This window comes from Leuresthes tenuis, unplaced genomic scaffold, assembly GCF_036924035.1.
Source record: "Leuresthes tenuis unplaced genomic scaffold, fLeuTen1.0.hap1 SCAF_8, whole genome shotgun sequence".
Classification (NCBI taxonomy): domain Eukaryota; kingdom Metazoa; phylum Chordata; class Actinopteri; order Atheriniformes; family Atherinopsidae; genus Leuresthes; species Leuresthes tenuis.
Window position 1 is genome coordinate 6,250,440 of NW_027325362.1, and position 20,419 is coordinate 6,270,858.

The 20,419-nt window shown below is 41.4% G+C and overlaps 1 protein-coding gene across 5 annotated transcripts in view; it reads left to right on the forward strand.

Moving 5' to 3' along the window:
* Nucleotides 1-1,501: 1,501 nt before the first annotated feature.
* The window catches only part of ehbp1 (EH domain binding protein 1), a 119,768-nt gene continuing 100,850 nt past the window's right edge, over nt 1,502-20,419 (forward strand). For 4 of the 5 annotated variants that reach the window (XM_072390589.1, XM_072390591.1, XM_072390593.1 and 1 more), the window contains exons 1-5: nt 1,502-1,905; nt 2,487-2,957; nt 14,153-14,210; nt 14,288-14,383; nt 17,083-17,136. In XM_072390589.1, the coding sequence (XP_072246690.1) occupies nt 2,854-2,957; nt 14,153-14,210; nt 14,288-14,383; nt 17,083-17,136 (312 nt within the window). In that variant the 5' untranslated portion in view covers nt 1,502-1,905; nt 2,487-2,853. The remainder of the gene's footprint in view (nt 1,906-2,486; nt 2,958-14,152; nt 14,211-14,287; nt 14,384-17,082; nt 17,137-20,419) is intronic. The other variant, XM_072390590.1, reaches the window with a different exon arrangement.

A 20,419-nucleotide genomic window follows, 5' to 3' on the forward strand; every position in this document is an offset into this window, starting at 1 on the left:
TAGCACCGGGTCATTTGTCACATCAAAGCATTCCTTGACGCATGGAGGGAGGCTCCCTGTAATCTGTCAGACTGAAATGTAAACGGGCGACGCAGAGCGGCAGGATCAGCGGGCCCCCCGCTGTCAAATCCGCTCTGACTCTGAAGCCCAAATTGTTCACAAAAACGTCCCTAAATGAAAGCTGATCTAAACTATACCTGATCCAGAATGGGATTTATTTCCAAGATTGTAAAAAAAGATGATGTTTTCATCAAGATTTCTTATAATCCACATTATTAGCAGACAAATCCCAACAACAAAGCAGTTTTTTCGCTCTGTGATCAATGTTCAAAGCAAAAGATTATGAATTTAGAGTCTTGAGTGGAGATTCAAAGCAAAATAATAACTCAAAACTCTTTCTTGTGTCCCCAGTTAGTCATCTACTGCCTAGCCCATGCTGCTTAAAACCCAGGATAAGATATCAATTTCCCGTTATTATGCCCGTATCTTTTTTTTATTAAATTAAACTGCCTCATATTGTATTTCAGCAGTGCCAGCCTCCTTCCTTCTCCTCCTTTTGCCCTGCATTGACAAGCCTGATGCTTAACAAGGGTGTGTGAGGGATGGTTCTTGCTGTGTACGTGTGTGTATGTGTGGGAGGATAGGTATTGATTTCTGATGGATGGTTGGGGTTTTATTTCCTTTTAACATGTGAAAAAGACATCCCAGCATGCAGGAATATGAGGTTAATACCCACTTATTAAAGTGACAGATCAGGAAATGGGATTCTCATTCTCATTCGAGACAAAACCTGAGGGGATGAGCTGGTAAAAGCCTAATATGGTGAATATTATCTGAACTTAATGCATTGTTTTTATTTTTATATATTGTTATACATTCTGTATAATGCAAGTCATAATACAAGTCACATATAATAATACAAGTCTCCGAGAATATTTCATGATCAACCGATAAAGATGCTTTTAAATGTTTCAACCACAAGACATTTAATCATTATATAATTTAGGTTTGGTTGATGAATGTTGAGCCTTCAGAAGAGGTTCATGTCTGAACCGTTCAGACATTTATGTACATGTTTGATAGATGTTGGACTTGACCAGTGTGGTAACAACAATCCAGAAATGCCCCATTAATCAGTCTGTAAATGGCACAAGAATCCCACCAATGGCTGTTGCCCGCGGGCGTTTCTTCAGGCTTAAGTTATCCAGGCGACAGACGAAATGATGGAGAGCCGCGGCTACGACAAGTCAACCACAGTAACATTAGAATCAGACCGGAAGTGTAACGATTGGCCTTCAAAACAAAATCAACTTCTCGCTGCAACAATAAAATGAAGAAATACGTATTAATCTGTCACACTCTTAGGGGAAAGGGAATATATTTTATTGCACTACTTGGAAATTCAAATGAAAACACACCTCATTGTTTTACAGTTAGCTTTTTATTCTGAAAAAAATGTAAATAACGGTTTTATTTCAACCACCCCAAATAAAGATGGTTGTTAATTTAGCTAACTTTACAAACTCCAGAGAAGCAGGTCGGTCAAACTATCAGTAACTACAATTCTACTTTGCGGTGGGAATCCTTCTTAGGAGTCGGAATACTTTTGTTCAGCCTAGCTGCGGGACAAGTGCGGACAAATGTCGTTTCTGACGCATTCTTGAGGCGTGCTGCTTACCGGCAGTTAAATGTCTTAACTGTTAAGCAACGGTTTCCGCTCGTGCCGTATTGTGATGGCTAGCCGTCGTCGCTAGCTGGGCTAGCTTGGTGTATGACTGGTGTTGCTGTTAAGATAATTAGCTAGGTATCGGGCTACCCTCCTTCGGCTGCTAGCTTGTAACAGACAGCTTGCCATCCCTGTCGTTAAGGCCACCTCACTGAAAATGTGTTGGATACTACAGTAAGGTGAGTGTTTGCTCATTAGCGTAGAAGCAGAATCTTTCTGGGTGGCGGAAAACAACGGCTCAGACTATTCCCTGGATTCAGAGACATTCCATCAAATGTTTTATGTTTACAAAATATTTACTACAGTCGCAGTTTGGATTGGCGTTCCTCGCTGTTGTGGTTGTTGACTGGTCGGCTTTAACTCGACTTGTTTTAGTGTGATGTCATTGCTTCTCTGTCACTGCCTCTGCACATGAATTTATATTTTAACATCCCAAGTTGGCTTTCCACACCAGCGAATAGCCCCCCGGCTCGCCGTGCTGGCAGCAGAGGTGCCGGAGTCCTAATCACATTCTTACACACGAAGAAAGTGTTACGTTGATTTGTTGTTTAAAGTTGTTTGTTGAAACATGTGCAAAGCCACAGTCCGGGATAACGGGGTAGTTTAAGGGTCATAGCGTCTTTTTATCGGGGGATTTTAATGTTTGGTGGCGCTACTTAGCGTTAAAAATGTAGAAATCATTCAGAGTACTCCGGAATATCGGGGCTTTACGGACCTGCTTTTGCTCTGCTGACTGTGTCTGTTTTTCTTTCTTTTGCAGGAAGATCACCAGATGGAAATGTGATATTTATACCCAGTGGATTACTCATCATGCTTTTCGAAATTATGGAGTACTTTTCCTCTTAGCATCATGTGCGCCATTAAATCGGACCTCGAGTGCTGCAGAGATTTCACGTCCTTACATCTGGATTCATCCCGCAGTTTGTAAAGATCACCATCCAGCACTGGATGTACAGTCTTCTATTTTTTTTCAACGTGCTTCCGGTGAAACATTTAACTATGTGTCCATGCGGGTTAGATATGCTCAGATAGATATAAACATTAGCGTGTTTTCGTGTTAAGGAAGCCCAAAGAAAGAAGTCCAGGACGGGATAGGGCTCACAGAAACTACCCGCTCCTAAAGAACCATGGCCTCTGTGTGGAAGAGACTGCAACGTGTGGGGAAGCATGCATCCAAATTCCAGTTTGTGGCTTCATATCAGGAATTGATGGTGGAATGCACGAAGAAATGGTGAGTTTACTGGTAATATCAGGCGACCACAGTGTTGTCACTGAAGCCCAATGAAAACTGTGCCTCTGTCTGTGCTGGAATGCTGAGCTCATTCCCGGTGGCCATAATTCACACATATGCACACAGACGCATACAGTCTCCTTAGTTTGTGGGGATGTCTGTGTGCAGGGAGGGGCCTGGCTGTCCTGGAAAAAAAAACCTGCTTTTCTTTTTGTGTACCAATGTTTTTTGGTGTGAGTCCTCAGTAAAGAGAGACTGACATGCAGCGAGATTTCCTCTCAGCACGTGGGCTTGTTCCGGGTGCCTTCGCTTTTATTGATATAATCTAAAGCAAGTCACTGCATCGGAAAGCTGTCGGGGTGCTGTGGGTAATTGGAGCTCGACTTCTGGCTTCACTGACAGATAGGATCTTGTGATACTGTACGTGGGGTGAATGATGTGTAAAAAGTGTCCTTGATTGAGTCCGTACTATCTGAAAGAAAAAGATCCAACTCCTTTCAGTCCCAAGTCATTAAAAATGTATATTTGTTGTCAGTAATACATAGACCCAGACTTGGGTGATATATTATATATAAAGACTTCTTATAATGAGACGTGCAGACTGTTAGAAATAACAACAACACATGCCCACGCACTGACATAATCTGCAATATGCAACAATATACAGCACAAAATATTTCAGAAGCTACAGATTTAATGAAAGGAAGGCGGTGCAAAGAGGTGGACTAACTGTCGGGCGTGTTTTCAACAGTGAAGATGAAGTGGAGACATGGGCGGAAGCTATATGCCACACTTCTGCCTGCAGCCATGTGTCCTATAGGGAGGGAGAAGCCGGGGCTTGTGAAGCAGAGATGCAGCCTGCAGACACAGATTGTCGAGTGGCTTGCTGTAGGCGTGACTAACGCAGCTCCACTGAGCTTCGACCTGGGACAGATGTTAACGTGTTGGAGAATGGAATGAGAAAAATGTACATCTCTTACCAGAGCAAAGGGTGGGTGGCCCCAGTGTGCAGTCAGTTTGTTTTGCAACCTAAGGGGCCCTTTTATTGTTAGAAAATATCAGAAATGTCTTTCCATCGCCATTTATGGTTGTGTAACTAGTTACTGTGGATAATCTGTGGGTTATGATGGTTTTATCTAGGCTTAAAATACAAGTTTATGAAACACTGGAGATGGACAGTTTTCTATAGACTCCCTGAAAAGGTCTGTTATGTCAGGACGAGGTCACGCTGCTCTACCTCCTTAAAAGTCAGCTTAGCTCCATGAAATAGATATTTAAACCGACTTCGAGTGAAAGTGTTCTGTTTTTGAACAATCAGGATGGTATGTTATTGTTGCAGTGGAAAAATTTCCATCTGCTTACGCTGGAAACAGTCTCCAGAGCTCAAATGGGTCTCACATTGTGAAGACTTTGAGAATAAATCTTTGGAAACCAACAGGCCTTTGACTTCAGGAATCAATGACAGGAAGAGAGCTTATTTTGTGTTAATGCCCTTGTGGTTCCCAAGCACAAAGGTGTTGGTGCCTGAAACACACATTTTTGTGACATATGAAAGCATTTTTTTTAACAGTCAAAGAGTCAGTCGCACAATCTCTAAACTATTGATAATTTTGGACTTTAACACTTGAAGCAATCTTTAGCTAAGTAGTTCAGGGTTTATCTAAATCCTGTGCCTCAGGTGAACAGCCACTTGACAAAAGATCGGTTTCACATCTGGGAAATAAAGAGTAATAAGCGCTTTATACATTTTCATATTTAAGCAAACAGCACTGCTACTCACCATTCAAGTATGCAACTTTACTTCAAAGCTTAACTTTTAAGGACATGAATTTGAGATGTGTGCCTCCTTCATATTTTTCTTATGATGCAACTTGAAGTGTTATGATAATATTCTTCTTGTTATCTTAAGTCTGCCTCATCAAAGCGCACTGTTGATAAGACGTCTCGTCTTTAAAAAGCCAAGCATCTGGTCATCATTATCTTTTCCTGACATATCTGCTGTCCAGGTTCACATCCAGAGAGACATCATATTTCATTAGGGCTTGAGCAAATATTTTAGGCACATACTGGTCTGATGTAGCAGTACAAGGTTTGTTTGCTTTAACTATTCAACATCTTCTGCTTTCTGTTGCTACTGTGGATTTAACTGTTATCATTTGTTCGATCTGTTACTTTATTTGTGTACTAGTTTCTCTACTTGTTTAATAAAGCACACTCAGAACTGCGTCATGTTCTTTTGCCAGGCAGCTAGGTTTACTTGGGTTCTGGTTTCAGATGTGACAAATGAGTAGTATATAGCCTCATACCTCCTTTTACACATTAATGCAACCCTGACTCACTGTGTTAGTGTTGCCCTGAGGCTGGTGCTTTGGCAGAAATGGATTTGAATCCACCTGTGTGAGAAGTTAAAAAACAAAGCCAAGATGTATTATTGATTACCTTATTCTCTCTGGCTCATGCATACGTGGCCAATCATGTCATCTTCCCCCACAAACGTATTTGAAGACAGGGAGGGTTCAAGAGTTCTGATGTTTCATGAAGATGTTTCAGTCGTTTTGTAGGGATTTAAAACTTCTGAAGACACGTTGCATTCGCTTTATGGATGCTTTTAGTCAAACTATGTGAACCAGGAGCATTAAGATCAGAAGACAGCAGCTCTACCTCCTGAGCTACAACCAGCCACACTTACTCAGTACACTCCCCACAGTGCCATGCAGACAAGTGGGGTTTTACCTCTTTGCTAAAGAGATCAGAGAGCCTGCTTTGTATGACAGCAGCAGAGGGTTTGGTTGTTACTACGAAGAGAATCTGTTGTCATGCTTGAGAGGATGAAAAAGTACACGTTCGGCTGCAGACTTCCAAGATTTTGCTGTGAAATTTGCAAAAACTGACCAAATGAAACTGAGGCGCTAACCGAGGCTTCGTTTGACTTATTTCCAACTGTTGATAAATACCGAGAAGAACACGCTGCTGTTGTGATGTTGTGTATTTCCTGGTTGTCATCGTATGGAGTGCTAAGTTAGTTTTACTACAGGAATCAACCGTCACTTCAGTCTCTGAGCAGAGGGAGAAACGATCCCAATCGTATTCTTTTCACGGACAGAGCTGAGCGAAGCAAAAGCAACAGAACGAGAGAGCTCATCGGTTAAACCTACAGATGGCAACAAAGAAGCTAACTCAGCTCAGAGACAAAGAAAAGATGCATTCTGTAGCAGTAAAATCCAATCTGATGCTTATTCTTGTCCTGTGTCTGGCTCATACTCTTAATTCCTCTGGTCACAACGTCTTTGGTGTCGTTGCTGCATCTTTTTTAACCATTTGTAATGACAGCAGTATCATTTTTTTCATGGTGGAAGTGTGTTGTCGTGCCGGGCTGAAACCATTGTTGTCACCTGCTGTGTTTCACCCACTGGGCGCCACACGGCAGTTTTAGGCGTAAGTAACAAAGGTTGTTTTGCTTCAAAATGATTCATAAGCACTTGGTTTTAATGTTCAAAACTTATCTAGTGTTGCTTTGATAAATAACCTACATTATGATCAAACTTTGCATTATAAAACCCAGTTAATCCCAGTTAATCATGACACTGATGGTTGGCTAATAGCAGACTGTTTCAGTGGAACTGATGAACATGTGTCAGGCTGTGACATGTTGTCCTCGGTTGAGCCTTTGTGCATTATGGCTCGTGTCCATCACGTCCCTGCCAGAAAAACATCTTACTGCTTACTTGTCTGACGTGGCTTTTCATTCTATTCAAATTCAGAGGCCTTGACTCTTGAGTTTGGCACATGTGGGCGGTTTCAATGCCAGGTGATAGTACAGAGCAGAAGTTTTGGTTGTGCAGGAATTTTGGATGAAAGCGTTGACCTCGGACCGTGTTGTCCTTTGAGAAAATTGATCTCTTTCTCTGTATTTAATGGCTTAATTGCATCTCCCTTCCCTCAATTGTTTCTTCGTTGCCTGAGTACTTTTGCTGCCACCTTTCTCTATTTATTTTGTTTTTGTTTGTCACTCCAAGCCTCTTCAGTATGTGTTGCAATTATAGACACAAATAGGAATTTACACTTTCCCCCCACACACAAACGGACATGATATATTGCGGGGGTTGTGAAGCAGTCAATGGGGTTTTAAATGTGATGAAAACTCCTCTGGTTTGCTTCTCTCTGCTGCACCAGGCAGAAAAACACATGGCTCCAGAGACTGCTCATCATTTATCAGCCTGCAGAGCAGTGCTGCAGGATCTGCAGGATTTGCTCTCCATGTGTGTTTCGGTGGCAAAGTACAGCAACACAAACCATAAATATTCTGCTGTGTCTGCTGTTCACAAGAATATAGAATAAGAATCTACGAAGAGTTCAAATCCTCAGAATTGCAAGTAGTTGCACATTAATAAGCTATAAATGAGTGTTCATGAAAAAAAAGGTTAAATCCAGCATCTCAGTGACAGTTGACAGTGAAACTGACCACCTTGCTTTTCCTTTGTTATATATACATGCAATCTGGCCAAAAACGTATATATTTCTGCTTTTTTTTACTACAGTGATTGATACGTTTCACTTGGCAACAGGCTAGTTAACACTAACTGATTCAGTGACTATCTTGTCATTCCTTGAAACAACCATACCAGAGGACTGTACTACGCAAACAAAACCACTAAAGAGATGGCTGAAAACTACTGTAGACTACGATGCACTGGATGAGTAGTCAACTAGACTTAAACAGGGTTAAAAACTTCCCAACATATTCTTAAAACCTCAAAAAAAGAGGTGAACTGTCATCTTTAAGTAGTCGGGAGAAAATCCTGCAGGACCATGAACTGGCAGCAGAGCTTAATAAGAGTTGGATCATTTCCACACATGCAGTGAGGAGAAAACTCAAAGCATTAGGTCTAAACGACTGTGTAACCTTCTGTTACAGATATATTTTCACATGTTTCCCTTGAGCTTGACTCTTGGTGCTAATGCATCATTTCCCTGACCTCTCATGTGTTACTGCTTTAAAAAATGCACATTGCAGTCTTTACCAGGGCTCCTTGTTTCTCTGCTGTGAGCACTTTCAAACACATGATGGTTGTGATTCGTGCTGCGTCAGTTCGCTCCCAAAGGCTCTTATCTGGTAAAGAGAGTAGTTTTTGAAGGAGGGGTGGGTTTTATTACCTCATTTACCCCCAATGAATGCTAGCTTCCTGTCATTCCCGTATCTGTGTTGCTGCCAAAGACACGATCTAAGTGATTTACACCGTGTCTGATCTACCTGTGATATACTGTTGAGTGGAAGTAATTTGTCTTTGTTACATTTTACAGAATTTGCAGAAAGCAATGCTTCTCAATGCTTTTCAAATTCCTTTGTCTAACTTGAAATTTCACCTTAATTTAGATGGGAGTGTTCTCTGAAACAAGCACATAGACTTCATAGTGGTTCTTGCTCCGATGATTGTTTGTGAGATCATAATCTATCACTTTGTTGTTGTTTTGTTGTTGAATCCAGAGTTTAGCTTCTGTCAGTCAAGACTAATGCATGAGCAAAAAAGAGACGAGGCCGTAAATTAAGAGAATACCATTCCTGATGTGTGCATCGCTTGTTGCATTTAGCAGTTACCATTAATTAGGAGACAATAAATTGGACTTTTATGTCTCTGGGTTGGCCGTGGCCACAGCTTGGGTAATATCTCATGACACAAAAGAAAAACAAATGATAGTGTTCGCCTGTCCAAAATCGAACTTTTAAAATACACGTAAACGTGTTGGTTCCACTGAAATCATACCAGGTCAAAGCTCGCAAAGCCTGATGAACAAATTACTCCTGCCTGGATAAACTCAACTAGACTCAAACTGGCTCAGGTGCTCTCCGCTTGCTCCACAGTACACAGAAGAAGAAGAAGAAGAAGAAGAAGACGCTGGTTACAACACAGAATAACCACAAAGGATTGCATGTATGCATTTAAATGAAATAAATAGTAGATGCATCCATTCCTCTCCTTGTGGGTTTATACTGAGACGAAGGGGAGTCGTCCAATTAACTGATGAGATAATCACAACTTAACTGTGCACGTAAGCTCACTGAGTGTGACCTCACAGCTGCCCAGTTCTTCTAAATGCAATATCTTATTAGAACCTTAACGTATTTATTTGGGCTCAACATTCACCGAACATTAAGGCCGAACTGAGCATAATTCAGTGGATTTAAAGTGCACCTTTACAGCTGCACGGTGGTAAATCTGTTTTCTCACAGCTGTCATTCATCACCACTTTGTTCCCTCGAGCTCCTGATATGTTTTCTCAAGGGTGAAGCTTTAAATAGCTTTTACCTGACCTCCGCTTTCAGGTGGCGCACTCAGGTGGAGCTTTTGTTTCCTCAGACACGGTGAACACATGATTGACCCCATTTGACATGATTGGATCCTTTCTCCACCTCTGCTGTCTCTTATTGTAGGGAAATGTGCTAATAGGAAATCTAACTTATAGCCAAATATTTTAGGCCTTTTTTAGTCAATAAATGTGAATTTTGTTCGATAACTTTTAACTTTTAACCCTTACAAGTCTGCAGCCTTGCTGGGCGTCGCACATTTTGATGTTTTTTTTTTTTTTTTTCAGCAATAGAATCACGCACAGAAATATGTTTGACATCAATTTAGTGTAAAAGACTTCCGTGTGGAGTGGGTTTTGAGATTTACAGAGCTTATTATAGGTCCACGAAGGCAGCACGTTCTCTAAAGTTTATATTGCAGATTATAAAAGGGATAGTTGCAGCCATCTTGAAGCGCTTTAGGGGTTTCTGGGTGTAACTGGGTACTTGTTGCTCCCTGGAGGACTCCGAACCCTGAAGGGTACATTGTAAGTCGGCTCACTGAACCCTGACTTCACTGTACATTATTTTCTTTGTGACTCGTAAAGTTTTTAAGGCTAATATTTTTTAAACCGTGGGCAGCCAGTGCTACCGTGTTCATGTAAAAGATTAATTTTTAGAATATTCTAACACTATTTGCGATGTTTTTAAATGAAAAAAAAGATGAACGTCAGAGCTTTTCCTGTCAGTATCTGGCTGTGCAGTTCCCTCTTTTGGTTGCTTGTCTCTCTCGACCACATTTCTCTTGCCTATCCCCCCTCCTCCCACTCTGATTGTCCTCTGACGTTTTAGACCTCCTTGTGATCAACTATTGTAATTAATGTCTCTGTTGCTCGGGCAAAGATTCGGCCTGATTCTGGGATAAAAACAGAAATCATAATTCATTCCCTTTCCTAAGTACCAAAGTCCTTATCTGGATCTTTTATCGCTGTGCTGCTGAACTAAACCGAGCTGTAGGCGTTTGGCTTTGTTACACTTGGTGTGTAGTTGGTGTTTGAATGCGTAATGCTGGTCAGGGACCGTCATATCAATATTTCTCCTGCCTACAGGAAAGATAGGGCAACCACAACTTCCTGACACACCCTGCACTTCCAACCATCTCGGGGGATTGACATTTGCACTGAGTCTTCAGCACATTTAAGCATCCCAACATTTTTTTTTTAATGGCATGCACAAAGATTACTGACAGTTTGTTTTTATTCAGATTTACGTCTGATGGGAACAGCAGGGGTTTGGTTTTTAACTGTTGTAGCTCTGCAGTCTGTTCAAGTGATCTCATGTCAACATTAAATCCACTTACAGGTGAAAGTTTCACCTTGATCATCTCATTATTGAACGATGTACTGCAAGCAAACCTTGAATCTGACAAAAAACTGTGTAAAAACTGCGCTGGGATGATTTAAGGAGCCACTTATGGACCCAAATTACCCAGAACTTTTGATCCTCTGAGTTTCCCACTGACTACGTTACAAAGTTATTAAAAAATTAGTGCAATTATATGTTAATTTATCCAAAAAAATATGTAGCAGTAAAAGCAAATGCTGTCCAAAGTTGCCCGTCTTCAGAGGAGTTTGTAATAGTCTGTTTAAGCAGTTCAGGACTGGAGATTGGTAACTGCTGCAATGCACCGTGACAGCAGGAGCTTTTACACGCTGTGATGCTGGAGTCTTTCAGGGGAATATTGAATACCTTCATGCTCATTAATTCGATGAAAGCAGTAACTACAGTAAATGCCTGACATGTAAATGTGTTTTTCTGTAATTTGTGTGGCAGTCTTGACGGGCTCTCATCCGATCCCCGGCTGAGCTTGCTGACCCATTTTTACTCTTATCTGCCATCTCTTCCCAGACCACACACAGTCACACATTCTCACTCATCTTTCTACAGCTGCTTTGTGGTCATTTTTAAGGCAGCTCGGGTCAGGATTTTGGGACTGTTTATTATTATTATTAATGTAATAGTCCGTTTAGGCAGATCAGGACTTTTTCTGAGATTGGTAACCGTGACAGCAGGAGCTTTTACACGCTGTGATGCTGGAGTCTTTGAGGGGAATATTGAATACCTTCATGTGGGATTGGCTGTTGCTGCTCTTTGGGTCCATTCAGAGTCACTGGTTCATCGTGTAACACTCTCAGATGATTCAACTGTTCTTAATGACATTGTGTGGTAGATTTCTTTGAAAACAGCCAGGATTGGTTACTGGAAACAGCCTAAAGCTTAACGAATGGAACTTTATTGTCTTACTGCGATTATTAATGTGTGTTAGTGTAGAGATTTCTAACTCTTGTAATGTCATTGACTACACACAGTTGCATGTAATTATCTCATTCTTTTGTGTATCCCCCCGTTTCTTCTCTCCTCTCTTCACATTTATTGTGACATATATAACACATGTCTGTCACATCTGTCAGCCTTACAAAGAAATAAATGATAACTATTCCTTACCCAAACTAGACACCAGTGCATCCATTGTAAACTGAGCTATTAAAATGTTAGACTAGCTCTTTGTGTTATTTGGAAATGACGTACAGAAACTTAAAAGTATCTCTTGAGGCTCGTCGTGGCCTTTTCCATCATATACGTTTCTCCTCTTGAGGCGTTCCCTCTTTGATGGCCCATCGATTCGCACGACACATAAGAAGCACGCGGCCTGAGTGCATAGAAATCATTGAGCCTGCAGACAAATGGTTTAAATTGTTCTCATAGCACAGCAGACACTGCTCAGGGAGAGAAGACGGAGAATGATATTTGTGTGTTTCTGCACTCTGATATTGCATGTGTTGTGGAACAATAGCTTCTCTATGTGGGGCCTCTCCTCAAGGCTGAAATTGTCATGTCATTCTTCTATCCTCTCTTCTCTTTTCATTACTTCTTTCTCCTTAATTTCTCATTTGTCTTCTTTCTGTCAAATGGTCTCTTTCTTTTCCTGGAAGGGCTTTTAGAGATTCCCAGTAATTCCAGTGTTAAACTTTCAGTACTTAAAACTGATAATTACAGCCACATATCAAACTCATTGACAGAGGGTTTTTTCCACAGATTTGATTCTTTTTGCCAGCCACATACCTGCAGATGAGTGATTTTATACTTGAGCTCTTTCAGTGTTGCATCTCGTGGGAATTTTAAGGTGCCGTTATGTAAACTTTCCTTTGGAAAAAGGTTCCTTCTTCTTCCTGCGTGTGAACATGCGTAATTTCAGAAATTTAAGCTTAAAGCCAGACAGTTTTTTTTGTTTCAAAAGGATCAGTCATTTAATCATGAATGATCCTCTTGTTTGTCGTTTCTTGTTTTATGTTGCTTTACTGTTGTGGGTTGTATCTTGTATTATTCAGTCTGGATTTGCTCGTAGAGTCTTTAGATATGTTTATTTATCATGGCTTTTGTTTATTGTACTGTCATTAAGGGCGTGGGAATCTCTATGCACCTCACTATTGGATTTGATTACGATTCAGACGTTGATGTCTCCCCCTCATCTACCTTTCAAAGCAATATTAATAAAATAAGATGTGGCAGGCAGCTTATTATCTTAGCACTGAAAAAGACCAAACAGTGACAGAAAAGTGTGGCTTTAGCAGCGTATTGATGGTACATAATACAGACGTCAGCATATTCTGAATCGCAAACAAATCCTCCGGTTGTATAATCATTCATTTCTCTTGTTTGGAACACACGAGACTCTATCTGACAATCATATGGGATAAACTGTGCCGCTACGGGGACATAAGACGCTGTAGCCATGAGGCACGCATCACATGTTTGAGCTATCCTACCTTCTTTCTCTCAGAATGTGTCAGTTTTTCTGTTTATCACTCAGCTTAAACAATGCTCATGATTGTTGAAATGTTAGATGTGTATTTCAACCCCTCTTAACATTTACTGCTATTTACTTTAACTTATCTTTGACTCCTTTTAACCTCAGAAAGCCGTCATCTTGCTTTAATACTGAAGGCAAATTCTAGGAGGAGCTAAGGCGGGGTATCTGGCACCTGGACAAGTGCTCAGTTTCATATTCACTGAGATTTATAAAGGAAAGGTGCGTGGGATTAGGTGTATGCATGGTTTTATTAAATCCATCTGGCCCCACCACACATCTGCCAAGAGAGGGCACTCCACCAAAACACACAGACTCGGCCGGGCGGAAATTAATAAGAGATGTAACCGAGAGGAGAGAGGTCACCCTGAAGGGGTCGTAAAACCATCCCCACAGCATGATAAGAACGTTTTCATGGTGACGGCCTGGGAAATCAGTCAGAATGGAAGGCATGATGGAGGCTGCTGAGGACGGGCAAATATGAGGCAAACTCGTCTTAAAGAAAACTGAAACTGGGTTCAGTTAACCCTAAGCATACCACCAGAGCAAGACTGGACTGTTTAAAAGGGAAACATTTAAAGTATCTCTGATGGGCCCAAATCTGTGATACGACTTAGAAATAGTTGTACATCATCCAACTCGAAGAAGCAGGTGCACATTTGTCTTGAGAAATGGTGAAGAATCCCAGTGGCTGAACAAGCTAAACTTATAGAAACATACAAAAGGGTTTTGTTCCACTTGCACCGTATACTCTGAATTTCTGCATTAGTGTATGATACCGTGCCCTGTTGTGTGTGTGCTGCAGCCCACAGAGACAAAGCCAGGGGTCAGTTGTCTCATCATGATTTATTCATATCCTTGAGCCTGTGCAGTTCTGTGTACTTGTGTTCATGTGTGCGTGTTTGTAAAGTACAAGACTTATCAGAGTTGAAACATGAAGATACAAGCTCAGTTTGACTGACAGTCCTAACATGTTGGTGTGTACGTTTATGATGAAGAATAAATGCCCTTTTCCACTCATCCATGTTCTCTCCTACCTCACAGGCAACCCGACAAACTCGTGGTGGTTTGGACGCGCAGAAGTCGACGGAAATCATCTAAGGTTTGTATTTCACTACTGCAGCTGAATAAACAATCACAAGTTTTCTCATTTTTATAACTGTATTCACTGTCCTGTAGGCCCATAGCTGGCAGCCTGGCATCAAAAACCCCTACAGAGGAGTTGTGGTGTGGCCTGTACCAGAGAACATCGAGATCACGGTCACTCTTTTTAAGGTAGGCTACTGTCCATCATGCATTTAAGGACAAACCAAGTCCAGATTTGTAGATTTTGTTATTGCACAGTTTAATGTATACTCGCAGCTGTCGGTAAATGACAAACTTTATACACAGTATCAGTCACAGTGCCTTACTTACTTAAACATGCTGGGCCTCTATGCTGACAGACCAGCTCACCGCTCAGTGTCCTGTTACGTCTCTCAGCCTTAACCAGGCCTCCCTCCACACATACCGACATACCTGTCTCTGTTTTGTGGAGGTGATGGTTGCTTTCTGCTGTTCTCTCACACATTTTTACATTATTAACTCAGAATTAGTGACTCCTGTGACACCGGACACAGAGACCTCTTGCAGTGTTTTCCGATGACTCATTAACAGGCATCATCTTGTGACTTTATCTCCAGACGTTTGTAAAAACATGTTCTGATATCTGGATCTATTTTATCCGATTAGCACCACTGTAAGTGCAGGCTGAGGCTCTTATCTTCCCATTCCTATCAGAAAGGAAATAATGAATCTGTTTTTGTAATGAGACACAAAGCAAAGTCACGGAAACGTTCCCACACTGCTGTTGGATATTGCCCAAATCAAACAAGCTTGATTTCTTTGTAGAGCAGCATTGATTGAAAGGTTTTTTTTCACTTACAGTGAGAGTTGAAGTTTTCAAATTTATGTTGATTCAATGTGGAAAGGAGGGCAGTCTCCGGATAGATCGATATTCAGAAGTAAAATGCTACCCCGGCTGCTTTTTAATGGGAAGTTTATGTTGTTATAGCTCAGGTGAGAACAACTAATTGCCTGCTTAGGCGTTATATTGATTAATCCTATAGATAGCACCTCATTATCCGATCAAATGATTAATGTAAGTCTTCCGTTTAGTGCTTTTTAGTTTTAGTTTGGGCTTCAGAAACTGGGAGAATGAGCTCTCCAGATGCTGGACACGCTTTATTAGCTATGTTTCCTTCATCTCTTCACCCTGAGCTTATTTATTCAGAAGTGCTGTCTACAGTTTTTTATAAGGTTGAGACTTGCTCTTACATTCTGTGAGCAGGGCTGAAAATCCAAACCGTGGACCTGGGGTCTTTACTTAAAGTGAACCAGTACACTCTGCATGTAAAATAATGTCTCAGTAGATGGTTACAGTTAAACCTGGTTAACTCAGAGTTTAAATGTTACCGCAGTGTGTCGACTGAAGGTGAAAGCCAATGATTTCATGATACAGTCTTTGCCCAGTCTGGCCCTAAATCTCTGCAGTGAGAACAGCTGAGCTCAGCAGTGTTGTAGCATGTACCACAGGGAGGTGAGCGCTGCCACGCAGCCTCAGCTGAACTTTGTCTATAACAGGAAAATACTGAAATTAAAAATTAATTTTCTGGCTGGTGCTCCAGCTCTCCATTTTGCAGATAGAGTCCGAGCATTTACAGAGTGGGTAGTTGATATGACTCGATAAACTGGCATTATGTTAGGATTATGTTAATTTAGCAAGTTTCAAATTGTGTAATTATCATGTAAGTGAGATTATGTCACGTATGAAGATCCTTGCTAATGTTGAATCATTTAATGACAGCAGTGACACAGAGGAACAGGCGTAGCGTCACTAACCTGCAGCTCAGCGTAAAAGTACAGCAGATGATGCCATCCTTTGCTGGCTTTTAGAAGCAGTTTTCATCTTTAAAAAGATTTAGTTCAGGAATCTGCTTAGTGTGTTTGTGCCATGCGGACGATGCGTTTGAATGCCTGGCCAGACTGCAGGAGTATTGATTTCCCAGGGTGTGTCACAAGCAAAAGCCCTCTTCGCCTTTGTTTGCTTGGGTGCATGTACTCTAAAGACTGCAGCTTCAACAAACTCTTTGACTTTATTGATTGGTAGTTTTGTCTGTGAAGGCAAAATGTAATCTAAGAAATCTGAACAATAGCACGTGTCTGTTACATGTTGGGGTTGTGCTTGATAAATGACTTCATTTGCAGTAAAATAAGTTACATGTGTTCATTACTGGACTTTCATATTTGGCTTACTGTCTTATGATTAAATCCTTACTCTGTACGATCAGATTAGGCCCTTTACCCTGTTTTATTGTCTTTGTGTGGGTGTGTTTCTGCACATTTGGAGGTTGAGGCTTGTTATAATGACACTGACCTGCATGCTAATCTGTATCCAACAAATGGCTCCAGCTTGGGTCGAGCATGTGCAACTTGATGGTCATCTGCTTTCTGAAAAACCTTTTGTTTTGTGTGTTTAGCGGCACACAGTGTGCACTGTGCATGTGCTTCTGTGAGCTGCAGGGCACTGAAAGTCAACCACAGCAGCACAAGACGGGACTGCTTGTTGTCTTGCAGTATGTCATCATCACTTGGAGACGGGAGAAAGACGAGATGAGACCCAGATGGCACAGAGCTGCATGGATTTAAGCAGAAACGCATTCTCCTTTCTGTCCAGTTAAAAGCATTGTAGCTGTATAGAAAAAAAACACACACAACGTAATTATTTTGTCAGGAAGTTGGTAGCCCAACATCCTGTGATTTTTATCACAGACAAACCAGGTCAGTGGTTGAAAAGAACGCTGGAATAAAGGGCTGGAAAGCAGTCAGGCTTATCATTCTTCATCTGTGTGTTCTGTGTTTATAAAATGTTGGTACTTCACCGAATGGAAATGAACAATTACTTGAAATACATCACTCATTTTCTGCCCTTGCAGGATCCCCATGCAGAGGAATTTGAGGACAAAGAGTGGACATTTGTCATTGAAAATGTGAGTACTCGTTCTCCCTCTACTCATTCTTTCATTCATTCTTCTGGCAGTAAGTATGTTTTGGGGAACAGTGGTATGATCATCTGAGAGCCATATATCTGTCATGTAACATGATTAAAAACAATAAAAAACTCCCTATGAAGGTTCTTTTTATTGTTATGTGCAGCTTCTGCCACCATGTGGTTAGTTTATGTTACTACATGCTTTTTAAGTGTGAATCATTTCAAGCCACCAGCTTTTAGTTGATATAAACATGACTAATTTGTGTACTTGCCTCAGTTTCCTGGTAGAGAGTTTGTGGTTGTAACAGCCCACATTCCAACAAGCAAATGTCATTTACAGGTCAGATGCAGAGACCACAAACTCATGTTATTGCAAAATATTAAATTGCTACGAGTAAAGGGTTTCCTTTTCTCTTTGGGCACATTGGTCATCTTTACCATTCAAGGTTGCATGAAGTGAACACGAGTGAGGACTTCCATTAAGTTCCTGAAAGCAGAGCAGAGGGTTTTTCTAACCGTTTACAAGAGCGGTGATGATGGATTGCAGCTTGTGGTTGAGGAATTGAGGCAAGAAGAGACAGAGGACTTTAATGCTGTATTAGTGGTCTGCTAGGACACTGGAAAATTTCATCCTGAAAGCCATTTGCCTATTTATGTGTCCCTAAATAATTGTGGAATTGGCCACTGATCCTCACGTTCTGGAGAAATACTCTGCTGACGTGGTGCTGTACTGTACTGAACTGCTTGTACAGGAAGCTTCTACGTTTGACAGCTAATCCACTAAAAGGATTTGAAAGATCCCGAAACTGAGTAAGAGTTGCGAGTTGAGGTGAAACCGAATGACGCTCAGTGCTGTGAGTGATGGGAATGTCAGGCCTGCAAGCTGAAGCAGCAAATTTAAAAGAAACAAATGGCTAATCAGCCAATCACATGGCAGCAACCCAATATATTTAGGCATCTAGACGTGGTGAAGATGACTTGTTGAAGTTCAAACCGAGCATCAGAAAGAGGAAGAACGGGGATTTAAGTGGTGGTTCCAGCAGGCATTTCAGAAACTGCTGATCTGCTGGGATTTACACGCACAACCATCTCCAGGGTTTACAGAGAGTGGTCCGAAAAAGAGAAAATATCCAGTTATCAGCAGTTGTGTGGACGAAAATGCCATGAGGAGAATGGGCAGACTGGTTCAGGATTGGTAGAAAGGCAGCAGTAACTCAAATAAGCACTCGTTACAATCAAGCTATTCAGAAGAGCATCTCTCAACGCACAACATGTCGAACCAGATGGGCGGCAGAAGAACAGCAAACTGAGGCTACAGTTCATTAGAATAGAAGACTGGAAAATGTTGCCTGATCTGATGAGTCTCAATTTGAGCTGCAGCATTCATATCGGGTGAGAATTTGGCATAAACAACATAAAAGCATGGATCCATCCTGCCATGGTGTAATGGTGTGGGATATTTCCTTTGTACCAACTGAGCATCGTTTAAACCTCACAGCCTGCCAGAGTGTTGTTGCTGACCGCGTCCATGCCTTCATGAACACAGTTTGCCCATCCTCTGAAGGCTACTTCCAGCAGGATAATGTCCTGGTTTCCTGAACATGACATCAGTTCACTGTACTTCAGTGGCCTCCACAGTCAGCAGATCTCAGTCCAATAGAGCAGCCTTTGGACGAGGTGGAACTGGAGATCCACGTCATGGATGTGAAGCCCACAATGATGCCATTATGTCAGTATGGACCAAAATCTCTGAGGAATGTTTCCAACACTTTGTTGAATCTGTGCCATGAAGAATGAAGGCAGTCCAACATGGAACTAGCAAAGTGTACCTAATGAAATGGCCGGTGAGTTTACTGAAAATGCATCTATAGAAACAAATATAGATGGAGTCAGCTGGCTCTGATTTTCACTTTATTATGATGCATTTAGGTTGATGAACATTACAACATAACAATAATTCCTACTCCACCTCAAACTTCATCTACAAGAACTTCAGTTACTTACACATGGATGAAAACTATGACCTCTGCTCCGCTGTCAGCTACAGGCTGATGATAGACAGATCATTACCGTGCAAACATGTTATTTTATTCATTTTTCTTTAGTCATTATAAATATATAGGTAGAAGTAACTGACAGCCTAACTAACTAATTGCTGTGCATGAGTGAGCTTTATTTTTTCTCTTTATCGGTGGTTGAGCTTGTTGAGGTCGAGTAAGAAGAACAAATACAGCTTTTAAACTAAACGATTGTCTGCTAAAAACCAGCTGCCTCACTAGTGATCAACAAAGGACTTCTGACCCCTGAGACTCCTCAGCCTCCTTTCTTTTATTTCCTAAGGAATGTAAGTAGGAGTGGACGGACACTGTCACTTTTTGTACACGTCAAACTCAAAGAAATGACAGCAGACTGTGCTCCACCTTCTTTTTCTTGATAGAGAGTTGAGAAGACAAGCAGGTCAGTCGGTGTTTTCTGACCAGAGCGTGGGAGAGGGCAAGAAAGGGAGAGAAAACCCAAGTTTGTGGGTTTGCCTGTGTCTCTGCATACCTGACTAATCACCGTAAGATCAAAGCCACGCCAGACTCTTGACAGCAGGAATGGAAAACACAAGAGGAGGGAAGATGGGAGGGAGAGGGCAACCTTACACCTTCACACTCTGAGATGTTGGGGCTTATACACATCCAAGCTTTTACAGGGAAGCCGCAAAACTCTTGCCATTAGTATCCTTGTTAGGATGTTACTTCCACTGTGCTGTTAGTTCCTTCTGATGTGAGATATTAGTTACAAAGATAGGAGGAAGCACATGTTAAGTAGCTTTTGACATTCCACCTGAAAGATTTTCCCTTGATATTTGTATCATTTAGTACAGTTGAATTTTAAAAGAAGTTAATAGTGTTGTTGGTCCCTGAAGTCACACCAGTAACAAAGATTAGTTGAAATTTTAGAGCTACACACTGACCACAAGATGGCAGTCTACCCCAAGATCAGTAAAAACCCTTTTCCAAGCAGCTGTGATTGAATCTGTTGCTAGCTGTATGTTTATCTGTGTACAGTATGTATGTCAGTGGGTAAAATGTCCATGTGCACCTGCACGTTCCTCTGTCTTTACTGAGACGTGTGAAGCAGGTACAACTTCATTTCAACACATTGAATATTCACATAGCTCTGATAATGTTTGCCTCTAACTGTGCAGTGTGAATGTACAGAGAGTTCATGCAACCCCCACCACAGAGGTATCTAAGCTAATATAAAGTCAGGACACATGAATGAATGCAGAAGGG